The 27,295-nt window shown below is 30.3% G+C and overlaps 1 protein-coding gene across 5 annotated transcripts; it reads right to left on the reverse strand.

Annotated features, from left to right (window-relative positions):
- LOC127276923 (ornithine decarboxylase 1-like) lies at positions 1-26,533 on the reverse strand. 5 transcript variants are annotated; one of them, XM_051297673.1, is made up of 9 exons: positions 26,396-26,533; positions 25,868-25,998; positions 2,421-2,611; positions 2,181-2,257; positions 1,660-1,832; positions 1,270-1,570; positions 902-1,141; positions 488-696; positions 1-415 (listed from the first exon to the last, which is right to left on the reverse strand). In XM_051297673.1, exons 3-9 carry the CDS (start codon positions 2,602-2,604, stop codon positions 355-357), a joined length of 1,245 nt encoding a protein of 414 aa, XP_051153630.1. In that variant the 5' UTR covers positions 2,605-2,611; positions 25,868-25,998; positions 26,396-26,533; the 3' UTR covers positions 1-354. The 5 variants fall into 5 exon arrangements, with proteins under 5 accessions (XP_051153630.1, XP_051153629.1, XP_051153632.1 ...); XM_051297672.1 differs by having other exon boundaries at positions 26,365-26,505; XM_051297675.1 differs by having other exon boundaries at positions 25,868-25,959; positions 26,365-26,431.
- Between the last annotated feature and the right edge of the window lie 762 nt (positions 26,534-27,295).

A 27,295-nucleotide genomic window follows, 5' to 3' on the forward strand; every position in this document is an offset into this window, starting at 1 on the left:
TTAGAAATATAATATTTTATTTATTCATTTTTACAAATTTTACTTTTTTTAAAAGGTTAAAAATATTACATATATATTATATTCAAAGTAACAAAATAAAATTTTTTATTTAAACATAAATATCTCGTCGCAGATTATAGAATAAACTATTGTTATTCCAACCAGATAAATTTTTTTTTTATAACACGGATAATATATTCTTTCTTCAATTATAATAAAATATTAAAAACATTTATCATTTATTTTTTTTTAAAAAGGTCATGGTTTTGAAATGCAGTCAATAATTAATATATACATATACGATTTTACTCGAATTTTAATTGTCTGCTTCCTATTTTATTCCTTGTGTGATATTTAAAATTGAGAATTTATTTTCTTGTTATTGACGATAGATATTAGTTGTTTCAAAGTATACCTGTTGAAAAAAAAGTAAATATTTGAAAGATTTTAGTTAAATTGCAGAAAAAAAGAATATTATTATACTCACTGATCTTTTTTTCGAATAAATGGATAAATTTCAGGACCTTGAAAGCCATTAAAACTACTTGCACACGCTAAGGTATAAGCGCCCATATCGTTCCAAATTAGCCAATCGTTAACTTTAAAATCAGGTAAAAAAACATTTTTTAATATACAATCAAATGCATCACATGTTGGTCCCCATAATGATGAAAGAAATTTTGTATTATTTTCAGTCTGAAAGTTATAATTTATTATAGCAAAATTTACATATATTATATATATATATAGAGAGAGAGAGATTTTTAATATATATACATAGTATAATTTTTATGCTTTGAAATCCCTAAAATTTTCGCTTTAATTTCATTAGTTTTGTTTAAAACATGAATAAAACAAAAATAAAATTTTTTTATGTCCGTAACATAAAAGTTGCACTTACCCCATTTAGGGAAATTGGATAACGTTGTTTCAAGTTCAACATTTCTTCTATAAATGAACCAAAAGTTCCATCATTAACGTAATACATTTTCATTTCATCATTACCAGATTGTATTATTTTTTTACCAATTAAATGAGCAACAGCAGTAAAAGCTGCTGTAACATAATATCTTCCTGGTTCACTTATAATTTTTATTGATGGATCAATGTTCTCGATTGATTTGTTTATTACATTTGCTATCTGTTGTTTTTTTTTTTAAATAAAAAAATTTTTTTTTAAAAAAAAAGAGGTTCTTTTATTGTAAATTTTCGTTATCATTATTAAATTAAATTATTAATGAAACATTATAGTTTCTTTTTTTTTTTTACCTTATCTAAGTCAAAATCATTTTCGCCTGGAAATCCACCACCAATATCGATTAAACAAGCATCATAACAACCAATTGATTTGGCATAATCGATTAAATTTTTAGCAATTTTTATACCCTCATCATATGCATTTAAATCACCACAAGGACTACCAACATGAAAGCTAAATCCATATAAAGTTAAATTCAATGATTTTGTCAAATTTATTAATTCAAAAACTTCGTCATTTGGATTACATCCATATTTTTGTCCAAGATTATTTTCCGTAACTTTTGAATCACAACGAATACGAATAACTATCCTTAAAAAAAAAACAAAAAAAGAAAATTTATTCATTTATTTGTTATTGATTTTGACAAAAAAAATTTTTTTTCTTTTTTATTTACTCACTTTGCTTCTGGAAACAAATCTTTTATCTTATAAAGTTCGAATTCACAATCGGCAGTTAATTTATCAACACCAACTTCTTTTGCAAATTTAATTTGTGATTGTGCTTTCATTGGATTAGCAAAAATAATACGTTCACCGGACACGTTATATTTCATAACATCAGTTATTTCTTTCTGTAAAATGTAAGAGATTTTATTGGTAAATTTTAATTTTAATTAATATTACCGTTGCTTAAGGTAAAAAATGGTAATGATAACAGTTGCTATGATAACGGTTGCCATAGAAACAGTTGCTATGGTAACGGTTGTCATGGAAACGGTTGCTATGGAAATAGTTACTATGGAAACGGTTGCTATGGTAACAGCTGCTATGATAACGGTTCCCATGGAAACAGTTGCTATGGTAACGGTTGCCATGGAAACAGTTGGTATAGTAACTATTACCATAGCAACCGTACACGAGCGTACAACGGACGAATGGACGGACGAACGCTAAAAAAATTTTTTTTTAAATTACATTACCTTCGATGCACAATCAAAATTTCCATTCATATCAGCTATAATTTTAATCACAGTTGGATTAGGATTACATTTCACGGCTAAAATTAAAAAAAAAAAAAATAAAATAATTTATAAATAATCTAATATTTTATTTCTACTATATTAATATAATAAAAAAACATAAATTATTATAAATTAAATTTATAAAATAGAAAAAATTTATTTTCTCGAAATGATATTGTAAAATTGGAAAAAATTTACCAAAATAAGGTGTAACACGAGGAATTTTCTCCAACCATAATTTATGCCTTGATACAACTTCACCAACATCCAAAATATGAAAAGCATCTTCTTGATTTTGATTTTTTATTATGTCATTGATAATATCATTTTTATTGAAACTATCATCGACAATTTTTATTTCACTAATATCAATGGTTGGCATTTTTTGTCTATAAAATAAAAAAGAAATTTAATTGTTATTTTTGAAAAAAAAGAAAAATTGTCAATGTTTTTATATATTACGGAGAAAAATGGAAAAACGAATAAAGTAATTTTTTACTATATTTTAAAAATAAAATCGGAACTGTCTGCAGTTTCTGCGCATTTCTAGCAATAATTTTTTACTACAGAAATGCTTAGAAACTGCGGACAGTTCCATTTTTACTTTATAAGTATATAGTAAAAGTTACTTTATTCGTTTTTCCATTTTTCTCAGTAATAGAAATTTGTGAAAATTTTTTTTTTTATTCTAATATATAAGAATTGTTGTTTCTTTCGCGTATAAGTAATTTTTTTAATATTCTAACAAAAACAATTTTATCCTCTTTGAATCTTTTAGTTACTGACCTACACTCCATATGAGAAAATATTTCCTAACACTAAATTTAATTAACTGACAAATTTTAATCTTTTACAAATTGTAAACGTAGGTTTCATAAACTATATGGGATAAAATTTTTTTTATGCATATTTTCCTCATTATAGTTAAATATTATTTAATTAAATATGTGTCACAGTGATAAAGATAACGTCAAACAACGACAAAACAGTTTTTTTTTTTTTTTTTTTGAAAAACGATTTCAAAATTAAATCATGTATTTGAAATTTGAAAATAAAATATTACAAGAATTCGGGTAAATAAATAAAATAAATGAATTAAAAAAAAGGTAAATTTAGTTTCAAAATTAAAAAATTTTTTTTTATATAAAAATAAAATATAAAAATTAATAAAAATATTTTTTATGTTGCCTTTTTAATTGTAATCAAATTTAAAAAAAAAATTAAATTTTTCAGATTAAGTTTTTGTATCCAGTAATGCCAACTTCATCCATCTCACACAATGTACCGGATATTTCAGTGAACGAATCACCCCATCAGCAGCATTGGCGTTGATTTCCGCGGGGAGTGACGCGTCACGTCGCGTGTTTCGAGGGGTGCCAAAAGCAGTCTGCACCTTTTTTTTATTCTTTCTTTTTTAACTGTTGGTCCAACTTTTTTCTTTTACTTCTTCGGGATATGTTTTCCTCAATTATTTTTTTCATAAAAAATTATGACAATTAACGAGAAAAAATTAATAAATCGTAAAATAAAAAACACTTTTTTCTCCTTTTTAATTATTTTATTTTCTTTTATTTATATCTTTATTATTTCTCAACTAAGCGATTATTAACAATTATTCGAATAAAACTGAATTTAGTTACCGACTGAGTAGTTTTTGTAGACTATGATTTACATTCTTTTTAGGTTAGGTTTTCTTTTCTCGAAAGCATTATTTGATAAATATAAAATTTAGAAGGAAAAGTTTTTTTTATTTTTTATATACATATACAGTTACAAAAGGAAAATCACCAAGTGGACCAATCAAAAAGTGCGCCAAATTTTCGGGAAATAAAATTTGCGAGATAATGACTTAAAAATAATGCCAAAAAATTAAGCAAAAGGTCTCGAACAAAAAATGTATAGCGCACTTTTTAATTGGTCCAGCGGATGCTGAGCTACACTCACTAAAACTGGGAAAAAATTTCGAAAAATTAAATTTGCGAGATAATTGATCGGGAATACAGCCAAAGACTTAACCCGGGAGTCTCGAACAAAAAATGTATGGCGCACTTTTTTATTGGTACAGCGGATGCTGAGCTACACTCAGATAAATTTTTTAAAAAATTTCGAAAAATTAAATTTGCGAGATAATTGATCGGGAATACCGCCAAAGTCTTAACCCGGGAGTCTCGAACAAAAAATCTATGGCGCACTTTTTGATTGGTCCAGCGGATGCTGAGCTACACTCAGATAAATTTTTTAAAAAATTTCGAAAAATTAAATTTGCGAAATAATTGATCGGGAATACCGCCAAAGTCTTAACCCGGAAGTCTCGAACAAAAAATGTATGGCGCACTTTTTGATTGGTCCAGCGGATGCTGAGCTACACTCAGATAAATTTTTTAAAAAATTTCGAAAAATTAAATTTGCGAGATAATTGATCGGGAATACCGCCAAAGTCTTAACCCGGGAGTCTCGAACAAAAAATGTATGGCGCACTTTTTTATTGGTACAGCGGATGCTGAGCTATACTCAGATAAATTTTTTAAAAAATTTCGAAAAATTAAATTTGCGAGATAATTGATCGGGAATACCGCCAAAGTCTTAACCCGGGAGTCTCGAACAAAAAATCTATGGCGCACTTTTTGATTGGTCCAGCGGATGCTGAGCTACACTTAGATAAATTTTTTTAAAAATTTCGAAAAATTAAATTTGCGAGATAATTGATCGGGAATACCGCCAAAGTCTTAACCCGGGAGTCTCGAACAAAAAATGTATGGCGCACTTTTTTATTGGTACAGCGGATGCTGAGCTACACTCAGATAAATTTTTTAAAAAATTTCGAAAAATTAAATTTGCGAGATAATTGATCGGGAATACCGCCAAAGTCTTAACCCGGGAGTCTCGAACAAAAAATCTATGGCGCACTTTTTGATTGGAACAGCGGATGCTGAGCTACACTCAGATAAATTTTTTAAAAAATTTCGAAAAATTAAATTTGCGAGATAATTGATCGGGAATACCGCCAAAGTCTTAACCCGGGAGTCTCGAACAAAAAATGTATGGCGCACTTTTTTATTGGTACAGCGGATGCTGAGCTACACTCAGATAAATTTTTTAAAAAATTTCGAAAAATTAAATTTGCGAGATAATTGATCGGGAATACCGCCAAAGTCTTAACCCGGGAGTCTCGAACAAAAAATGTATGGCGCACTTTTTGATTGGTCCAGCGGATGCTGAGCTACACTCAGATAAATTTTTTAAAAAATTTCGAAAAATTAAATTTGCGAGATAATTGATCGGGAATACCGCCAAAGTCTTAACCCGGGAGTCTCGAACAAAAAATCTATGGCGCACTTTTTGATTGGTCCAGCGGATGCTGAGCTACACTTAGATAAATTTTTTTAAAAATTTCGAAAAATTAAATTTGCGAGATAATTGATCGGGAATACCGCCAAAGTCTTAACCCGGGAGTCTCGAACAAAAAATGTATGGCGCACTTTTTTATTGGTACAGCGGATGCTGAGCTACACTCAGATAAATTTTTTAAAAAATTTCGAAAAATTAAATTTGCGAGATAATTGATCGGGAATACCGCCAAAGTCTTAACCCGGGAGTCTCGAACAAAAAATGTATGGCGCACTTTTTTATTGGTACAGCGGATGCTGAGCTACACTCAGATAAATTTTTTAAAAAATTTCGAAAAATTAAATTTGCGAGATAATTGATCGGGAATACCGCCAAAGTCTTAACCCGGGAGTCTCGAACAAAAAATGTATCGCGCACTTTTTGATTGGTCCAGCGGATGCTGAGCTACACTCACTAAAACTGGGAAAAAATTTCGAAAAATTAAATTTGCGAGATAATTGATCGGGAATACCGCCAAAGTCTTAACCCGGGAGTCTCGAACAAAAAATGTATGGCGCACTTTTTTATTGGTACAGCGGATGCTGAGCTACACTCAGATAAATTTTTTAAAAAATTTCGAAAAATTAAATTTGCGAGATAATTGATCGGGAATACCGCCAAAGTCTTAACCCGGGAGTCTCGAACAAAAAATGTATGGCGCACTTTTTGATTGGTCCAGCGGATGCTGAGCTACACTCAGATAAATTTTTTAAAAAATTTCGAAAAATTAAATTTGCGAGATAATTGATCGGGAATACCGCCAAAGTCTTAACCCGGGAGTCTCGAACAAAAAATCTATGGCGCACTTTTTGATTGGTCCAGCGGATGCTGAGCTACACTCAGATAAATTTTTTAAAAAATTTCGAAAAATTAAATTTGCGAGATAATTGATCGGGAATACCGCCAAAGTCTTAACCCGGGAGTCTCTAACAAAAAATGTATGGCGCACTTTTTGATTGGTCCAGCGGATGCTGAGCTACACTCAGATAAATTTTTTAAAAAATTTCGAAAAATTAAATTTGCGAGATAATTGATCGGGAATACCGCCAAAATCTTAACCCGGGAGTCTCGAACAAAAAATGTATGGCGCACTTTTTTATTGGTACAGTGGATGCTGAGCTACACTAAGATAAATTTTTTAAAAAATTTCTAAAAATTAAATTTGCGGGATAATAGATCGGGAATACCGCCAAAGTCTTAACCCGGAAGTCTCGAACAAAAAATGTATGGCGCACTTCTTGATTGGTTCAGCGGATGCTGAGCTACACTCAGATAAATTTTTTAAAAAATTTCGAAAAATTAAATTTGCGAGATAATTGATCGCGAATACCGCCAAAGTCTTAACCCGGGAGTCTCTAACAAAAAATGTATGGCGCACTTTTTGATTGGTCCAGCGGATGCTGAGCTACACTCAGATAAATTTTTTAAAAAATTTCGAAAAATTAAATTTGCGAGATAATTGATCGGGAATACCGCCAAAATCTTAACCCGGGAGTCTCGAACAAAAAATGTATGGCGCACTTTTTTATTGGTACAGCGGATGCTGAGCTACACTAAGATAAATTTTTTAAAAAATTTCTAAAAATTAAATTTGCGGGATAATAGATCGGGAATACCGCCAAAGTCTTAACCCGGAAGTCTCGAACAAAAAATGTATGGCGCACTTCTTGATTGGTTCAGCGGATGCTGAGCTACACTCAGATAAATTTTTTAAAAAATTTCGAAAAATTAAATTTGCGACATAATTGATCGGGAATACCGCCAAAGTCTTAACCCGGGAGTCTCGAACAAAAAATGTTTGGCGCACTTTTTTATTGGTACAGCGGATGCTGAGCTACACTCAGATAAATTTTTTAAAAAATTTCGAAAAATTAAATTTGCGAGATAATTGATCGGGAATACCGCCAAAGTCTTAACCCGGGAGTCTCGAACAAAAAATCTATGGCGCACTTTTTGATTGGAACAGCGGATGCTGAGCTACACTCAGATAAATTTTTTAAAAAATTTCGAAAAATTAAATTTGCGAGATAATTGATCGGGAATACCGCCAAAGTCTTAACCCGGGAGTCTCGAACAAAAAATGTATGGCGCACTTTTTGATTGGTCCAGCGGATGCTGAGCTACACTCAGATAAATTTTTTAAAAAATTTCGAAAAATTAAATTTGCGAGATAATTGATCGGGAATACCGCCAAAGTCTTAACCCGGGAGTCTCGAACAAAAAATCTATGGCGCACTTTTTGATTGGTCCAGCGGATGCTGAGCTACACTTAGATAAATTTTTTTAAAAATTTCGAAAAATTAAATTTGCGAGATAATTGATCGGGAATACCGCCAAAGTCTTAACCCGGGAGTCTCGAACAAAAAATGTATGGCGCACTTTTTTATTGGTACAGCGGATGCTGAGCTACACTCAGATAAATTTTTTAAAAAATTTCGAAAAATTAAATTTGCGAGATAATTGATCGGGAATACCGCCAAAGTCTTAACCCGGGAGTCTCGAACAAAAAATGTATGGCGCACTTTTTTATTGGTACAGCGGATGCTGAGCTACACTCAGATAAATTTTTTAAAAAATTTCGAAAAATTAAATTTGCGAGATAATTGATCGGGAATACCGCCAAAGTCTTAACCCGGGAGTCTCGAACAAAAAATGTATCGCGCACTTTTTGATTGGTCCAGCGGATGCTGAGCTACACTCACTAAAACTGGGAAAAAATTTCGAAAAATTAAATTTGCGAGATAATTGATCGGGAATACCGCCAAAGTCTTAACCCGGGAGTCTCGAACAAAAAATGTATGGCGCACTTTTTTATTGGTACAGCGGATGCTGAGCTACACTCAGATAAATTTTTTAAAAAATTTCGAAAAATTAAATTTGCGAGATAATTGATCGGGAATACCGCCAAAGTCTTAACCCGGGAGTCTCGAACAAAAAATGTATGGCGCACTTTTTGATTGGTCCAGCGGATGCTGAGCTACACTCAGATAAATTTTTTAAAAAATTTCGAAAAATTAAATTTGCGAGATAATTGATCGGGAATACCGCCAAAGTCTTAACCCGGGAGTCTCGAACAAAAAATCTATGGCGCACTTTTTGATTGGTCCAGCGGATGCTGAGCTACACTCAGATAAATTTTTTAAAAAATTTCGAAAAATTAAATTTGCGAGATAATTGATCGGGAATACCGCCAAAGTCTTAACCCGGGAGTCTCTAACAAAAAATGTATGGCGCACTTTTTGATTGGTCCAGCGGATGCTGAGCTACACTCAGATAAATTTTTTAAAAAATTTCGAAAAATTAAATTTGCGAGATAATTGATCGGGAATACCGCCAAAATCTTAACCCGGGAGTCTCGAACAAAAAATGTATGGCGCACTTTTTTATTGGTACAGTGGATGCTGAGCTACACTAAGATAAATTTTTTAAAAAATTTCTAAAAATTAAATTTGCGGGATAATAGATCGGGAATACCGCCAAAGTCTTAACCCGGAAGTCTCGAACAAAAAATGTATGGCGCACTTCTTGATTGGTTCAGCGGATGCTGAGCTACACTCAGATAAATTTTTTAAAAAATTTCGAAAAATTAAATTTGCGAGATAATTGATCGGGAATACCGCCAAAGTCTTAACCCGGGAGTCTCTAACAAAAAATGTATGGCGCACTTTTTGATTGGTCCAGCGGATGCTGAGCTACACTCAGATAAATTTTTTAAAAAATTTCGAAAAATTAAATTTGCGAGATAATTGATCGGGAATACCGCCAAAATCTTAACCCGGGAGTCTCGAACAAAAAATGTATGGCGCACTTTTTTATTGGTACAGCGGATGCTGAGCTACACTAAGATAAATTTTTTAAAAAATTTCTAAAAATTAAATTTGCGGGATAATAGATCGGGAATACCGCCAAAGTCTTAACCCGGAAGTCTCGAACAAAAAATGTATGGCGCACTTCTTGATTGGTTCAGCGGATGCTGAGCTACACTCAGATAAATTTTTTAAAAAATTTCGAAAAATTAAATTTGCGACATAATTGATCGGGAATACCGCCAAAGTCTTAACCCGGGAGTCTCGAACAAAAAATGTTTGGCGCACTTTTTTATTGGTACAGCGGATGCTGAGCTACACTCAGATAAATTTTTTAAAAAATTTCGAAAAATTAAATTTGCGAGATAATTGATCGGGAATACCGCCAAAGTCTTAACCCGGGAGTCTCGACCAAATATCTATGGCGCACTTTTTGATTGGAACAGCGGATGCTGAGCTACACTCAGATAAATTTTTTAAAAAATTTCGAAAAATTAAATTTGCGAGATAATTGATCGGGAATACCGCCAAAGTCTTAACCCGGGAGTCTCGAACAAAAAATGTATGGCGCACTTTTTTATTGGTACAGCGGATGCTGAGCTACACTCAGATAAATTTTTTAAAAAATTTCGAAAAATTAAATTTGCGAGATAATTGATCGGGAATACCGCCAAAGTCTTAACCCGGGAGTCTCGAACAAAAAATGTATGGCGCACTTTTTGATTGGTCCAGCGGATGCTGAGCTACACTCAGATAAATTTTTTAAAAAATTTCGAAAAATTAAATTTGCGAGATAATTGATCGGGAATACCGCCAAAGTCTTAACCCGGGAGTCTCGAACAAAAAATCTATGGCGCACTTTTTGATTGGTCCAGCGGATGCTGAGCTACACTTAGATAAATTTTTTTAAAAATTTCGAAAAATTAAATTTGCGAGATAATTGATCGGGAATACCGCCAAAGTCTTAACCCGGGAGTCTCGAACAAAAAATGTATGGCGCACTTTTTTATTGGTACAGCGGATGCTGAGCTACACTCAGATAAATTTTTTAAAAAATTTCGAAAAATTAAATTTGCGAGATAATTGATCGGGAATACCGCCAAAGTCTTAACCCGGGAGTCTCGAACAAAAAATGTATGGCGCACTTTTTTATTGGTACAGCGGATGCTGAGCTACACTCAGATAAATTTTTTAAAAAATTTCGAAAAATTAAATTTGCGAGATAATTGATCGGGAATACCGCCAAAGTCTTAACCCGGGAGTCTCGAACAAAAAATGTATCGCGCACTTTTTGATTGGTCCAGCGGATGCTGAGCTACACTCACTAAAACTGGGAAAAAATTTCGAAAAATTAAATTTGCGAGATAATTGATCGGGAATACCGCCAAAGTCTTAACCCGGGAGTCTCGAACAAAAAATGTATGGCGCACTTTTTTATTGGTACAGCGGATGCTGAGCTACACTCAGATAAATTTTTTAAAAAATTTCGAAAAATTAAATTTGCGAGATAATTGATCGGGAATACCGCCAAAGTCTTAACCCGGGAGTCTCGAACAAAAAATGTATGGCGCACTTTTTGATTGGTCCAGCGGATGCTGAGCTACACTCAGATAAATTTTTTAAAAAATTTCGAAAAATTAAATTTGCGAGATAATTGATCGGGAATACCGCCAAAGTCTTAACCCGGGAGTCTCGAACAAAAAATCTATGGCGCACTTTTTGATTGGTCCAGCGGATGCTGAGCTACACTCAGATAAATTTTTTAAAAAATTTCGAAAAATTAAATTTGCGAGATAATTGATCGGGAATACCGCCAAAGTCTTAACCCGGGAGTCTCTAACAAAAAATGTATGGCGCACTTTTTGATTGGTCCAGCGGATGCTGAGCTACACTCAGATAAATTTTTTAAAAAATTTCGAAAAATTAAATTTGCGAGATAATTGATCGGGAATACCGCCAAAATCTTAACCCGGGAGTCTCGAACAAAAAATGTATGGCGCACTTTTTTATTGGTACAGTGGATGCTGAGCTACACTAAGATAAATTTTTTAAAAAATTTCTAAAAATTAAATTTGCGGGATAATAGATCGGGAATACCGCCAAAGTCTTAACCCGGAAGTCTCGAACAAAAAATGTATGGCGCACTTCTTGATTGGTTCAGCGGATGCTGAGCTACACTCAGATAAATTTTTTAAAAAATTTCGAAAAATTAAATTTGCGAGATAATTGATCGGGAATACCGCCAAAGTCTTAACCCGGGAGTCTCTAACAAAAAATGTATGGCGCACTTTTTGATTGGTCCAGCGGATGCTGAGCTACACTCAGATAAATTTTTTAAAAAATTTCGAAAAATTAAATTTGCGAGATAATTGATCGGGAATACCGCCAAAATCTTAACCCGGGAGTCTCGAACAAAAAATGTATGGCGCACTTTTTTATTGGTACAGCGGATGCTGAGCTACACTAAGATAAATTTTTTAAAAAATTTCTAAAAATTAAATTTGCGGGATAATAGATCGGGAATACCGCCAAAGTCTTAACCCGGAAGTCTCGAACAAAAAATGTATGGCGCACTTCTTGATTGGTTCAGCGGATACTGAGCTACACTCAGATAAATTTTTTAAAAAATTTCGAAAAATTAAATTTGCGACATAATTGATCGGGAATACCGCCAAAGTCTTAACCCGGGAGTCTCGAACAAAAAATGTTTGGCGCACTTTTTTATTGGTACAGCGGATGCTGAGCTACACTCAGATAAATTTTTTAAAAAATTTCGAAAAATTAAATTTGCGAGATAATTGATCGGGAATACCGCCAAAGTCTTAACCCGGAAGTCTCGAACAAAAAATGTATGGCGCACTTTTTGATTGGTTCAGCGGATGCTGAGCTACACTCAGATAAATTTTTTAAAAAATTTCGAAAAATTAAATTTGCGAGATAATTGATCGGGAATACCGCCAAAGTCTTAACCCGGGAGTCTCGAACAAAAAATGTATGGCGCACTTTTTTATTGGTACAGCGGATGCTGAGCTACACTCAGATAAATTTTTTAAAAAATTTCGAAAAATTAAATTTGCGAGATAATTGATCGGGAATACCGCCAAAGTCTTAACCCGGGAGTCTCGAACAAAAAATCTATGGCGCACTTTTTGATTGGTCCAGCGGATGCTGAGCTACACTCAGATAAATTTTTTAAAAAATTTCGAAAAATTAAATTTGCGAGATAATTGATCGGGAATACCGCCAAAGTCTTAACCCGGGAGTCTCTAACAAAAAATGTATCGCGCAGTTTTTGATTGGTCCAGCGGATGCTGAGCTACACTCACTAAAACTGGGAAAAAATTTGGAAAAATTAAATTTGCGAGATAATTGATCGGGAATACAGCCAAAGTCTTAACCCGGGAGTCTCGAACAAAAAATGTATGGCGCACTTTTTTATTGGTACAGCGGATGCTGAGCTACACTCAGATAAATTTTTTAAAAAATTTCGAAAAATTAAATTTGCGAGATAATTGATCGGGGATACCGCCAAAGTCTTAACCCGGGAGTCTCTAACAAAAAATGTATCGCGCAGTTTTTGATTGGTCCAGCGGATGCTGAGCTACACTCACTAAAACTGGGAAAAAATTTCGAAAAATTAAATTTGCGAGATAATTGATCGGGAATACCGCCAAAGTCTTAACCCGGAAGTCTCGAACAAAAAATGTATGGCGCACTTTTTGATTGGTCCAGCGGATGCTGAGCTACACTCAGATAAATTTTTTAAAAAATTTTGAAAAATTAAATTTGCGGGATAATAGATCGGGAATACCGCCAAAGTCTTAACCCGGAAGTCTCAAACAAAAAATGTGTGGCGCACTTTTTGATTGGTCCAGCGGATGCTGAGCTACACTCAGATAAATTTTTTAAAAAATTTCGAAAAATTAAATTTGCGAGATAATTGATCGGGAATACCGCCAAAGTCTTAACCCGGGAGTCTCGAACAAAAAATGTATAGCGCACATTTTTATTGGTACAGCGGATGCTGAGCTGCACTCAGATAAATTTTTTAAAAAATTTCAAAAAATTTAATTCTGCGAAATAATTGATCGGGAATACCGCCAAAGTCTTAACCCGGAAGTCTCGAACAAAAAATGTATGGCGCACTTTTTGATTGGTCCAGCGGATGCTGAGCTACACTCAGATAAATTTTTTAAAAAATTTCGAAAAATTAAATTTGCGAGATAATTGATCAGGAATACCGCCAAAGTCTTAACCCGGGAGTCTCGAACAAAAAATGTATGGCGCACTTTTTTATTGGTACAGCGGATGCTGAGCTACACTCAGATAAATTTTTTAAAAAATTTCGAAAAATTAAATTTGCGAGATAATTGATCGGGAATACCGCCAAAGTCTTAACCCAGGAGTCTCGAACAAAAAATCTATGACGCACTTTTTGATTGGTCCAGCGGATGCTGCGCTACACTCAGATAAATTTTTTAAAAAATTTCGAAAAATTAAATTTGCGAGATAATTGATCGGAAATACCGCCAAAGTCTTAACCCGGGAGTCTCGAACAAAAAATCTATGGCGCACTTTTTGATTGGTCCAGCGGATGCTGAGCTACACTCAGATAAATTTTTTAAAAAATTTCGAAAAATTAAATTTGCGAGATAATTGATCGGGGATACCGCCAAAATCTTAACCCGGAAGTCTCAAACAAAAAATGTATGGCGCACTTTTTGATTGGTCCAGCGGATGCTGAGCTACACTCAGATAAATTTTTTAAAAAATTTCGAAAAATTAAATTTGCGAGATAATTGATCGGGAATACCGCCAAAGTCTTAACCCGGGAGTCTCGAACAAAAAATGTATAGCGCACATTTTTATTGGTACAGCGGATGCTGAGCTGCACTCAGATAAATTTTTTAAAAAATTTCAAAAAATTTAATTCTGCGAAATAATTGATCGGGCATACCGCCAAAGTCTTAACCCGGAAGTCTCGAACAAAAAATGTATGGCGCACTTTTTGATTGGTCCAGCGGATGCTGAGCTACACTCAGATAAATTTTTTAAAAAATTTCGAAAAATTAAATTTGCGAGATAATTGATCAGGAATACCGCCAAAGTCTTAACCCGGGAGTCTCGAACAAAAAATGTATGGCGCACTTTTTTATTGGTACAGCGGATGCTGAGCTACACTCAGATAAATTTTTTAAAAAATTTCGAAAAATTAAATTTGCGAGATAATTGATCGGGAATACCGCCAAAGTCTTAACCCAGGAGTCTCGAACAAAAAATCTATGACGCACTTTTTGATTGGTCCAGCGGATGCTGAGCTACACTCAGATAAATTTTTTAAAAAATTTCGAAAAATTAAATTTGCGAGATAATTGATCGGGAATACCGCCAAAGTCTTAACCCGGGAGTCTCGAACAAAAAATCTATGGCGCACTTTTTGATTGGTCCAGCGGATGCTGAGCTACACTCAGATAAATTTTTTAAAAAATTTCAAAAAATTAAATTTGCGAGATAATTGATCGGGAATACCGCCAAAGTCTTAACCCGGGAGTCTCGAACAAAAAATGTATGGCGCACTTTTTTATTGGTACAGCGGATGTTGAGCTACACTCAGATAAATTTTTTAAAAAATTTCGAAAAATTAAATTTGCGAGATAATTGATCAGGAATACCGCCAAAGTCTTAACCCGGGAGTCTCTAACAAAAAATGCATCGCGCAGTTTTTGATTGGTCCAGCGGATGCTGAGCTACACTCACTAAAACTGGAAAAAAATTTCTAAAAATTAAATTTGCGAGATAATTGATCGGGAATACCGCCAAAGTCTTAACCCGGGAGTCTCGAACAAAAAATGTATGGCGCACTTTTTTATTGGTACAGCGGATGCTGAGCTACACTCAGATAAATTTTTTAAAAAATTTCGAAAAATTAAATTTGCGAGATAATTGATCGGGGATACCGCCAAAATCTTAACCCGGAAGTCTCAAACAAAAAATGTATGGCGCACTTTTTGATTGGTCCAGCGGATGCTGAGCTACACTCAGATAAATTTTTTAAATAATTTCGAAAAATTAAATTTGCGAGATAATTGATCGGGAATACCGCCAAAGTCTTAACCCGGAAGTCTCGAACAAAAAATGTATGGCGCACTTTTTGATTGGTCCAGCGGATGCTGAGCTACACTCAGATAAATTTTTTAAAAAATTTCGAAAAATTAAATTTGCGAGATAATTGATCGGGAATACCGCCAAAATCTTAACCCGGGAGTCTCGAACAAAAAATGTATGGCGCACTTTTTTATTGGTACAGCGGATGCTGAGCTACACTAAGATAAATTTTTTAAAAAATTTCGAAAAATTAAATTTGCGAGATAATTGATCGGGAATACCGCCAAAGTCTTAACCCGGAAGTCTCGAACAAAAAATGTATGGCGCACTTTTTTATTGGTTCAGCGGATGCTGAGCTACACTCAGATAAATTTTTTAAAAAATTTCGAAAAATTAAATTTGCGAGATAATTGATCGGGAATACCGCCAAAGTCTTAACCCGGGAGTCTCGAACAAAAAATGTTTGGCGCACTTTTTTATTGGTACAGCGGATGCTGAGCTACACTCAGATAAATTTTTTAAAAAATTTCGAAAAATTAAATTTGCGAGATAATTGATCGGGAATACCGCCAAAGTCTTAACCCGGAAGTCTCGAACAAAAAATGTATGGCGCACTTTTTGATTGGTCCAGCGGATGCTGAGCTACACTCAGATAAATTTTTTAAAAAATTTCGAAAAATTAAATTTGCGAGATAATTGATCGGGAATACCGCCAAAGTCTTAACCCGGGAGTCTCGAACAAAAAATGTATGGCGCACTTTTTTATTGGTACAGCGGATGCTGAGCTACACTAAGATAAATTTTTTAAAAAATTTCGAAAAATTAAATTTGCGAGATAATTGATCGGGAATACCGCCAAAGTCTTAACCCGGGAGTCTCGAACAAAAAATCTATGGCGCACTTTTTGATTGGTCCAGCGGATGCTGAGCTACACTCAGATAAATTTTTTAAAAAATTTCGAAAAATTAAATTTGCGAGATAATTGATCGGGAATACCGCCAAAGTCTTAACCCGGGAGTCTCGAACAAAAAATGTATGGCGCACTTTTTTATTGGTACAGCGGATGTTGAGCTACACTCAGATAAATTTTTTAAAAAATTTCGAAAAATTAAATTTGCGAGATAATTGATCAGGAATACCGCCAAAGTCTTAACCCGGGAGTCTCTAACAAAAAATGTATCGCGCAATTTTTGATTGGTCCAGCGGATGCTGAGCTACACTCACTAAAACTGGGAAAAAATTTCTAAAAATTAAATTTGCGAGATAATTGATCGGGAATACCGCCAAAGTCTTAACCCGGGAGTCTCGAACAAAAAATGTATGGCGCACTTTTTTATTGGTACAGCGGATGCTGAGCTACACTCAGATAAATTTTTTAAAAAATTTCGAAAAATTAAATTTGCGAGATAATTGATCGGGGATACCGCCAAAATCTTAACCCGGAAGTCTCAAGCAAAAAATGTATGGCGCACTTTTTGATTGGTCCAGCGGATGCTGAGCTACACTCAGATAAATTTTTTAAAAAATTTCGAAAAATTAAATTTGCGAGATAATTGATCGGGAATACCGCCAAAGTCTTAACCCGGAAGTCTCGAACAAAAAATGTATGGCGCACTTTTTGATTGGTCCAGCGGATGCTGAGCTACACTCAGATAAATTTTTTAAAAAATTTCGAAAAATTAAATTTGCGAGATAATTGATCGGGAATACCGCCAAAATCTTAACCCAGTAGTCTCGAACAAAAAATGTATGGCGCACTTTTTTATTGGTACAGCGGATGCTGAGCTACACTAAGATAAATTTTTTAAAAAATTTCGAAAAATTAAATTTGCGAGATAATTGATCGGGAATACCGCCAAAGTCTTAACCCGGAAGTCTCGAACAAAAAATGTATGGCGCACTTTTTGATTGGTCCAGCGGATGCTGAGCTACACTCAGATAAATTTTTTAAAAAATTTCGAAAAATTAAATTTGCGAGATAATTGATCGGGAATACCGCCAAAGTCTTAACCCGGGAGTCTCGAACAAAAAATCTATGGCGCACTTTTTTATTGGTACAGCGGATGTTGAGCTACACTCAGATAAATTTTTTAAAAAATTTCGAAAAATTAAATTTGCGAGATAATTGATCAGGAATACCGCCAAAGTCTTAACCCGGGAGTCTCTAACAAAAAATGTATCGCGCAGTTTTTGATTGGTCCAGCGGATGCTGAGCTACACTCACTAAAACTGGGAAAAAATTTCTAAAAATTAAATTTGCGAGATAATTGATCGGGAATACCGCCAAAGTCTTAACCCGGGAGTCTCGAACAAAAAATGTATGGCGCACTTTTTTATTGGTACAGCGGATGCTGAGCTACACTCAGATAAATTTTTTAAAAAATTTCGAAAAATTAAATTTGCGAGATAATTGATCGGGGATACCGCCAAAATCTTAACCCGGAAGTCTCAAACAAAAAATGTATGGCGCACTTTTTGATTGGTCCAGCGGATGCTGAGCTACACTCAGATAAATTTTTTAAAAAATTTCGAAAAATTAAATTTGCGAGATAATTGATCGGGAATACCGCCAAAGTCTTAACCCGGAAGTCTCGAACAAAAAATGTATGGCGCACTTTTTGATTGGTCCAGCGGATGCTGAGCTACACTCAGATAAATTTTTTAAAAAATTTCGAAAAATTAAATTTGCGAGATAATTGATCGGGAATACCGCCAAAATCTTAACCCGGGAGTCTCGAACAAAAAATGTATGGCGCACTTTTTTATTGGTACAGCGGATGCTGAGCTACACTAAGATAAATTTTTTAAAAAATTTCGAAAAATTAAATTTGCGAGATAATTGATGGGGAATACCGCCAAAGTCTTAACCCGGAAGTCTCGAACAAAAAATGTATGGCGCACTTTTTGATTGGTCCAGCGGATGCTGAGCTACACTCAGATAAATTTTTTAAAAAATTTCGAAAAATTAAATTTGCGAGATAATTGATCGGGAATACCGCCAAAATCTTAACCCGGGAGTCTCGAACAAAAAATGTATGGCGCACTTTTTTATTGGTACAGCGGATGCTGAGCTACACTAAGATAAATTTTTTAAAAAATTTCGAAAAATTAAATTTGCGAGATAATTGATCGGGAATACCGCCAAAGTCTTAACCCGGAAGTCTCGAACAAAAAATGTATGGCGCACTTTTTGATTGGTCCAGCGGATGCTGAGCTACACTCAGATAAATTTTTTAAAAAATTTCGAAAAATTAAATTTGCGAGATAATTGATCGGGAATACCGCCAAAGTCTTAACCCGGAAGTCTCGATCAAAAAATGTATGGCGCACTTTTTGATTGGTCCAGCGGATGCTGAGCTACACTCAGATAAATTTTTTAAAAAATTTCGAAAAATTAAATTTGCGAGATAATTGATCGGGAATACCGCCAAAGTCTTAACCCGGAAGTCTCGAACAAAAAATGTATGGCGCACTTTTTGATTGGTCCAGCGGATGCTGAGCTACACTCAGATAAATTTTTTAAAAAATTTTGAAAAATTAAATTTGCGGGATAATAGATCGGGAATACCGCCAAAATCTTAACCCGGGAGTCTCGAACAAAAAATGTATGGCGCACTTTTTGATTGGTCCAGCGGATGCTGAGCAACACTCACTAAAACTGGGAAAAAATTTTCGAAAAAAAAAATTTGCCAGATAGTGACTCGGGAATAATGCCAAAAAATTGAGCAAAAAGTCTCTAACAAAAAATGTATGGCGCACTTTTTGATTGGTTCGAGACTTTTTGCTCAATTTTTTGGTATTATTGCCGAGTCATTATCTTGCAAATTTTATTTCCCGAAAATTTTTCCCTCGATTTTTTGAGTGTAGCTCAGCATCCGCCGCTTATACGACACATTATGAGTTTAGTTTTTTTTCTGTGAATATTTGTCCCACTTTTTTTCTAAAAGATAGGTTTTATAAATTTTTACGATTTTGAATTTGTAAAATAGCCTAATAAGGGTATAAAAATTCTCGAATTTAAATTATCATCTATCATTTCTTTTTTTTTGGTACATTCGTCTTATTATATATGAAGGTATCTCCTATCAAATTCTCAACATCGACAATAATCGGCATGTCTGACTGTCGTTTTAGAGATGAGGGGTGATTTTGCCCTTCTGGGGTGAAACGAACTAGCCTGGAATATGAGTGAAGGAGAATCGGAGCGTTCTTCTGAAACCAACTCCGCATGTATATCTCTTTCTCTCTCTCTTTTTGGTATATATATACCCTTATAGTAAAGGTACCCCTGGCGTGGAGCTAGCCAAGACACGAACGTGATTAATGATTGTACGTAGAGCCATGCACCGTATAGCACTTCTTTCTCTCTCTCTCTCTCTCCCCTTTCCATATTCCATTTTGCCATCCACTTTTCTCTTCACTCCGTTTTCCTCTTTTCCCTCTTTTCTATTTCGCCCCTTTTTCCCATCTCTTCTGGTAACCATATAACTCCACAGCAAGTAGCTACTACCTATATAGAACAACTGTCGACTATTTCTTTCATACCAAAAACTCTTACAGTTTTCCTTTGTTAAATTCAAACACGAGAATGTCCAGATTATTAGAGCCTATTGCACGCATTTTTGGTCTGATGGGGGTTTGGCCTAATATGTGAAAAAGACCATAGCAAAACCAAATGGTGAGTTCAATTGTTAGAAGGGGTGAACTTCCTATTTTTTTGAAAATGGAACACAACAACTCATGCGTAAACTTGATCGTTTCCAAATTTTTTGATAAATGAACATAGTAATTTCTGGGAAAAATAAATCTAGAGCAATATTTAATTTGAACATTGGAAAAAATTTTTCTTGTAAATTATAGAAAGCGAAAAAGAATTGAATATAAATTTTCCATACAAATAAATACACGCAGAAAATTATAAGTTATTAAAATAAGCTGCAACACTTATTATTTTAATTCAATTTTGCTTATTTTAATACCAAAAATTGATTAAAATAAGGAAAATTAGATTAAAATAATAAGCGTTGCATAGCTTATTTTAATGCCTTTTAATTTTCTGTGGAATTATCATTGAAGAGAATTTTAAGTGATTTGAATTTTTAAATGACAAAAATTCTTTAATTCATCGAATTTTAATTTCACCGAATTTTAATTTTTCCAAAATTAATTTGTTTGGAATTTTTATTTTTCCTGAATTTTAATTTTTCTCAATTGAATTTGTTCCGAATTTTAATTTTTTTTTGAATTTAATTTGTTCCAAATTTTTATTTGCAAAAAATTTTTTAATTGATACAATTTTTGCGATGCCGAATTTTTATTTTGTCATAACGCGAACAAAAAATCGAGAGAAAAAAATTGGGGGCAAAAAAATGACTGAAATTTTGAAAAAAAAAAAATGTTATAGAAAAGAAAAACGAGAATTATGAATTTTGAAAAAAAAAATTGCTATAGATTAGAGAAAAAAAAAAGAATATACAAAATGGTTTGTAAATAATATTTCATTGTCTGCGTATAGTATATTTATATATATTGAATAAAAAATGAAAATTGATTAATTATTATTGATATTGAATGTTTTGTGTATGAGCGAATAGCGCAGTTTGAAAATGGCGATGATCTCTTGCGAATGGGAAAATACAAGAAGTAAGTGTGCAATTCCAAGTAACTCCTAATTACCTCTCTTGATAAATATCACTCGCGTTTGCCTCGCGAATGACGTTGAGCTCCTGCTGCGTTTGCCTGAAAGGTCGTCAGTCAAATACACGTCAGCCAGATTCGTATATATTATCGCAAAATAGCTATATGGTTATATATCTTTTTGTTATACGCTCACTTTAAAAAAAAATAAAAAAAAAAAACTCACAATTCAGCTCACAATAGAAATCTAAAAATTACTGTCGTCCCTTCATTATATAAATTTTTACCTCTGTGATGTAAAAAAAAAAAAAATTAATCGTCTCTAGAATTTATTTTAGTTTTCAATTTATTAATCACAATTTCTGAAAATGAAATCAACAAATATACAATAATTGAATTACATTTTTTTTTTAGTTTTTTTTTTGTAAATTAAAAATAATAATAAATAAAATGTACACTCTACTTTTAACTTAAAGAATTAAAATTTTTTTAACTCTAGGAAGGATCGAACCCTGAACGCATAATCTTAACGTTTATATAATTCAATCACTTAACGATTGTGACTGTCGCAAACTTGAGAATTATTTATCGTTTTCTGAAAAAATAGATTTTTATAATTAAAAATGTTCTTCTTATTTAACAATTTAAAAAAAAAACTATTGGAGAAAATAAAATATACATTTTTTAAAAATATAATACTATTTATTTAGATTTAAAAAAAAAATTGTATTTGTCAATAAAACAAAACAAAAAAAATTGAAGTTCTATAATCATATTTAAGTTATATGTGAGAATCTATCAAATATATATATAATGTTCGTAATTAATAGTATGGAAGTGAAAGGTATCGTGTAACATTAATCCTGTCAGAATTAGCACAAGGGCTATACGAACACGAATGAAGGGAAAAGGACTCGAGAGATCCCCTTATTATTACAATAACTCCTCGAGTTGCTTTTCGCTCTTCTCATAAGATTCCGCCTCTAGCAAAGAGGATATTACCTCCTAGATTAATGGACATTTAACGGAAGAGGGCAAGGACTTTCCGGAAGTGAATAAGAACGGCGAATTTCCCCTTTTCTTGCGCACAAGACTATAATTTCTTTTTAACTATATAAATAATAGACGGAAAAAAAAACTAATATGAGAAAAATTTTTCTTTTAATATTCTATAATTATTAATATATAATTTATTGTTTAATTATTAAATTAAATGCAACATTAAAAAAAAAAACATTCGTATAAAAATCTCTTGAAACTAGAAAGTTTCTGTCTTTAAAAAAAAATGAAAATATAAGAATTTTCAAAATGAAATTCCGTCACGGTTTAAATTTTGCAATGTACCTGCACATGGAATTTCATTTTCAAAGTCATACGAAGTGACTTATTTATGATCGTTCCGTTGACTTCTTCAAAAAGGATCAGGTAAAGGGTTAAACGCGAAACAAATATATATATACATTCAAAAGTCAAGGAAAATTTTCATGCGGTCAGACCACCAATGGAATTATATATATGTATATATTATAGTGAAAAGTTTCTAATAATAAATGCGTAAAATTATAAATATAATCAAAAAATGCCGCTTTCTCCCCTTTTTCTTGACTTGAAATCATAAATACTTTTTTTAATATTGAATTCTTTATGTATTTTACTATAGAAAAATATTTGTAAACTAAAACTATAATACTGTAATAAATGCTATAATACTACAAATACAGTACTATGATACTATAAAATTGTAATACTACAGTACTACAATACTATAATACTACTCTTATGAAAATTCCCTTATAAGAAAATAAATGTTAAAGCTAAAATGTTTTCAGTATAATGTTTTTTGTATAATATTTTCCCGATTATAGGTAATTTATTATAAGAAATTCATAATAAAATTTTTTTTCTCAAATAATTATAAAAATATAATTATAAGAGACTAATGAAATCATTACAATTTTATAATTTTGATAATTTAATTATTGAAAATAAAATTTTCCACATGCAAAAATTAAAATATTATAAAATTAAAATTATAAAAATTTAATTACAGAAATTAATTAATTTTGTATTTTACTGATAACTATATATTATATATATAGTTATCGGTAAAATACAAAATTACAAAACTATATATATAGTTATCAGTAAAATACAAAATTAATTAATTACTGTAATTAAATTTTTATAATTTTAATTTTATAATATTTTAATTTTTCCATGTGAAAAATTTTATTTTCTATAATTACATTTTCATAATTATAAAATTGTAATTATTTCATTAAAGAGTCTCTAATAATTATATATATTTTTATAATTATTTGAGAAAAAAAAATTTTATAATGAATTTCTTATAATAAATTACCTATAATCGCGAAAATATTATAAAAAAAAACATTATACTGAAAACATTTCAGCTTTAACATTTATTTTCTTATAAGGAATTTTCATAAGGGCCTACAATACTACAGTACTACAATACTATGAAATTAATACTATATGAAATTAATACTATAACACTACAATACTATAGGAAATTTAAAAAATTATATTATTGAAGTATTATTAATTAAATTTTTTTCAATGTATTTTTTTTTTCATATATTATATATATATATATGTATATACTATCCCGGTAGTACCAGGAGGACCGATGGAAACCACGACAGCTGATGAGGACCTTGCTAGGGGGACGATCAATAATTTGTATAATACCTCGTCGCTTTAGGTACCATCGTACTACTATCACACCATCATAATGCATATATATATATATATATATATATATATATATATCATATCAAACCTTCTTGTCGCTTGCAATTATTCCCTGCTTTTGACAATGCGTGGGATGTATCAAAAATATTTGTTTTCAAAATATGAATGATTACATTTGGTATACACGTCAGTAAAAGAAAAATTTCGAAAACAATATTGTGCAATTTTATATCGTAACTCGAATTTTTATTCAGTTCGTATCCATTTTGATTTGAATACAGAAACTAATATAATAATAATAATAATAATAATAATAATAATAATAATAATAATAATAATAATAATAATAATAATAATAATAATAATAATAATAATAAAAATAATAATAATAATAATAAAATATATAAAATTTTATTAACAGATTTGTATTAAATTTATTTCCATTGTTAAAAATTTGTATTTAAGCAAAACTTACTATTTTTTTTTTTTTTTTTTATATATCAATTGTATAATAAAATTTTGTAATGTATACAAGTTATAATAAAAATTGTAATAAATGTTAAATAAAATAATAAATAAACAAATAAAAATGTAATAAATAATAAAACTAAATAATTGTAATAAAACATTGCAATAAAAAATTATAATACAAATTATTATAAAAAATTGTAATAAATTTTTAAATAAAAAAAAAAAAATTTTTAAAAAAATGAAAATGTAATAAATAAATAAAACTAAAAATTGTAATAAATTTTAAACAAAATAAATAAATAAAACTACAAATTGTAATAAAAAATTGTAATTCAAATTATTATAAAAATTGTAATAAATTTTAAACAAAAAAAAAACAATAAATAAATAATGAATAAATAGAAAAATAAATTAAAAATTAAATTAAAAAAAATAAATAAATAAAAATGTATTAGTAAACAAAATCAATAAAACTAAAAAATTGTAAGAAAAAAATATAAATAAATAATGATAAAATAAATGAAAGTTTAATTCTAAATTCCTAATTATACTATTCTGAATGCTTTTTGTTCTTTAATTTAAATTCTAGAATCAGATTTATCAACACAAATAAGAATGAAAATGGTTTTAAATATTTTACCAACATCTTTCAAATCAGTGCTGCCATCTACTGGAAGCATGTGAAACCTCCAAGAATTATTATTTACAATTGTTAACAAAAAAAAAAAAATAAATATCCTTATTTGCAATATATTATTTTTTTTTAAATGAAAATTGATTTTTCCATTTATGTATACGTAAACGAAATTTATCATAAAGAAATAATTATATAATTACCATATTTTAATTAATAATTACATTTTATATCGATAATCCAAATTGAATTAATGGGAAATTAAATGCATGAATATTGTAAACATAATTATTATTAATTAATTTTTATATTAAATAAAACTTTTAATTTATATCACGTCAAAGAAAATGAAGTTTATGATAAGTGAAATCACTTACCGACAGTGAAATTTCTACTTTAACTTTATCTTCATTTATAATAATAATAATAATAATAATAATAATTTTTCTTTAAATCTCTATTTTTTAATATAAATAATTTATTTAAAATTTATTATTTTTAAATTTTATTTTTTAACAAAAAATTTATTATTTTTTAAATTTTATTATATAACAAAAAAAATTTTATTTTTAAATTTTATTATTTAACAAAAAGTTTATTATTTTTAAATTTTATTATTTAAAAAAAAAATTATTGCAACCACTTTTTTTAATTGTAAAAAGAATTATAATCATATTTAAAGTATATAAAAATTTCAAATATATTTGAAAAGTAGTTTTTATTAATTAGAAATTTTTTTTTCTAAATTGTTAAACTTATTTTTTCATACTGATTTAGCGTAAAAATTTTCTAAACTTTCTATTTTCTTTCAAAGAAATAAATTTTTCAAAAATTAATACTAATAACTATTATTAATTATATGTTCAAAAATATTTGATATTTCTACTTACCACTTTTTTGATTATAACTTATTATTGAAAGTATATATGTTTACTACGCAGTTTTTGTTGGTAAAATTTTTCAATTTCTCAAATTTATATTACTTTTATAAATAAATTTATTAACTATATATTAAAGAAAGCTTGGAAAAATTAAATAAATTTTATAAATTAATAATATACATAAATAAATTTTATTCAATAATATAAAGCGATATTTATTTATTTCTAAATGTTATAAGCCGTTATTAATTAAATAAAACGAATAAATTTTAACAATTTTTGGAAATTTAAATTATGCGAAACATATATAAACCTTAGAAATAATTTTCTTTTTTAGGAAATTAAATTGGTTTATATGCTTATTTTATTGAAAAATAAAATTTTAAAATCAGAATTGTTATATTATTAATTATTTAATTAATTGCTAATTATTGAATTAGTAATGCATTTTTTTTTATTTATTTGAAGTTTTAAGTCAAAAAAAAAAAAATTCCAAATTTACTAACAGTTAAATAAAGATTTTTATATGTATTTTACAGTAAATAATTTTTCCAACTTTCTTGACAAACTCGTTCAAGAATCGAAGAAATACTGTCAAAAATTTTCAGCTGTATTACAATATATTTCAAACAGATTCTATACATTAATATATATGTACATATATACAAACTCAGACAATAATAAATATACGTAAATATAAAATTTCATTTTTAAAAAGAAAATAAATATTTTCTCTAATTACATCATTTAGAATAATTCCAAAATTTTGTAATACTATTTAACGAATTATTATATAAGAAAAAAAAAAATTTTTTTTATATATACACACAAAATGGAGGAAAATTATAATTTTGACATAAAGTGTTGATTTTTTTTTTTTTATTGTATAAAGTCGCGTGGCATGTCATCCGTAAGATACCTGTAGAGACGAGCTTCTGACATCTATTATTCTACAAAAGCCCGGATCTACAGGGTAGATCACGAATGTGCCTATTTATTGTTATTTCATCCTCTTCTAATTTTAATATCTGAAACATAAAATAGAATATTTTTGTTATTTAATAAAATTTAACAAAATAAAAATTTATCCAAACAATTTTCAAAATACAAAAAAAATATAATAATTTTAATTTATAATTATATTAAAATATAAACGAAATTATTTAAAAATTCTAATTATTTAATTATATTTTCAAAAATAGTTTTTTGAATTATTACACAAATTACTATTAAAATTACGTATATACAGAACAATTTACGTTCATTTATTTTTAATAGAGAATTTTATTCCTATTTCTTTTTTTTTAATTATTTCTTTTTATCTATTTTTTAATTATTTTTTTTTATTATTATTAATAATTATTATTTAATTATTATATAATTATTAATAAATAAAAATAAAACAAAACATTTTATTTACAATATTTATTATATTAT

The sequence above is a fragment of the Leptopilina boulardi genome, unplaced genomic scaffold (genome assembly GCF_019393585.1).
Source record: "Leptopilina boulardi isolate dan_hultmark-lab unplaced genomic scaffold, ZJU_Lbou_2.1 LbouV2_155, whole genome shotgun sequence".
NCBI lineage: Eukaryota > Metazoa > Arthropoda > Insecta > Hymenoptera > Figitidae > Leptopilina > Leptopilina boulardi.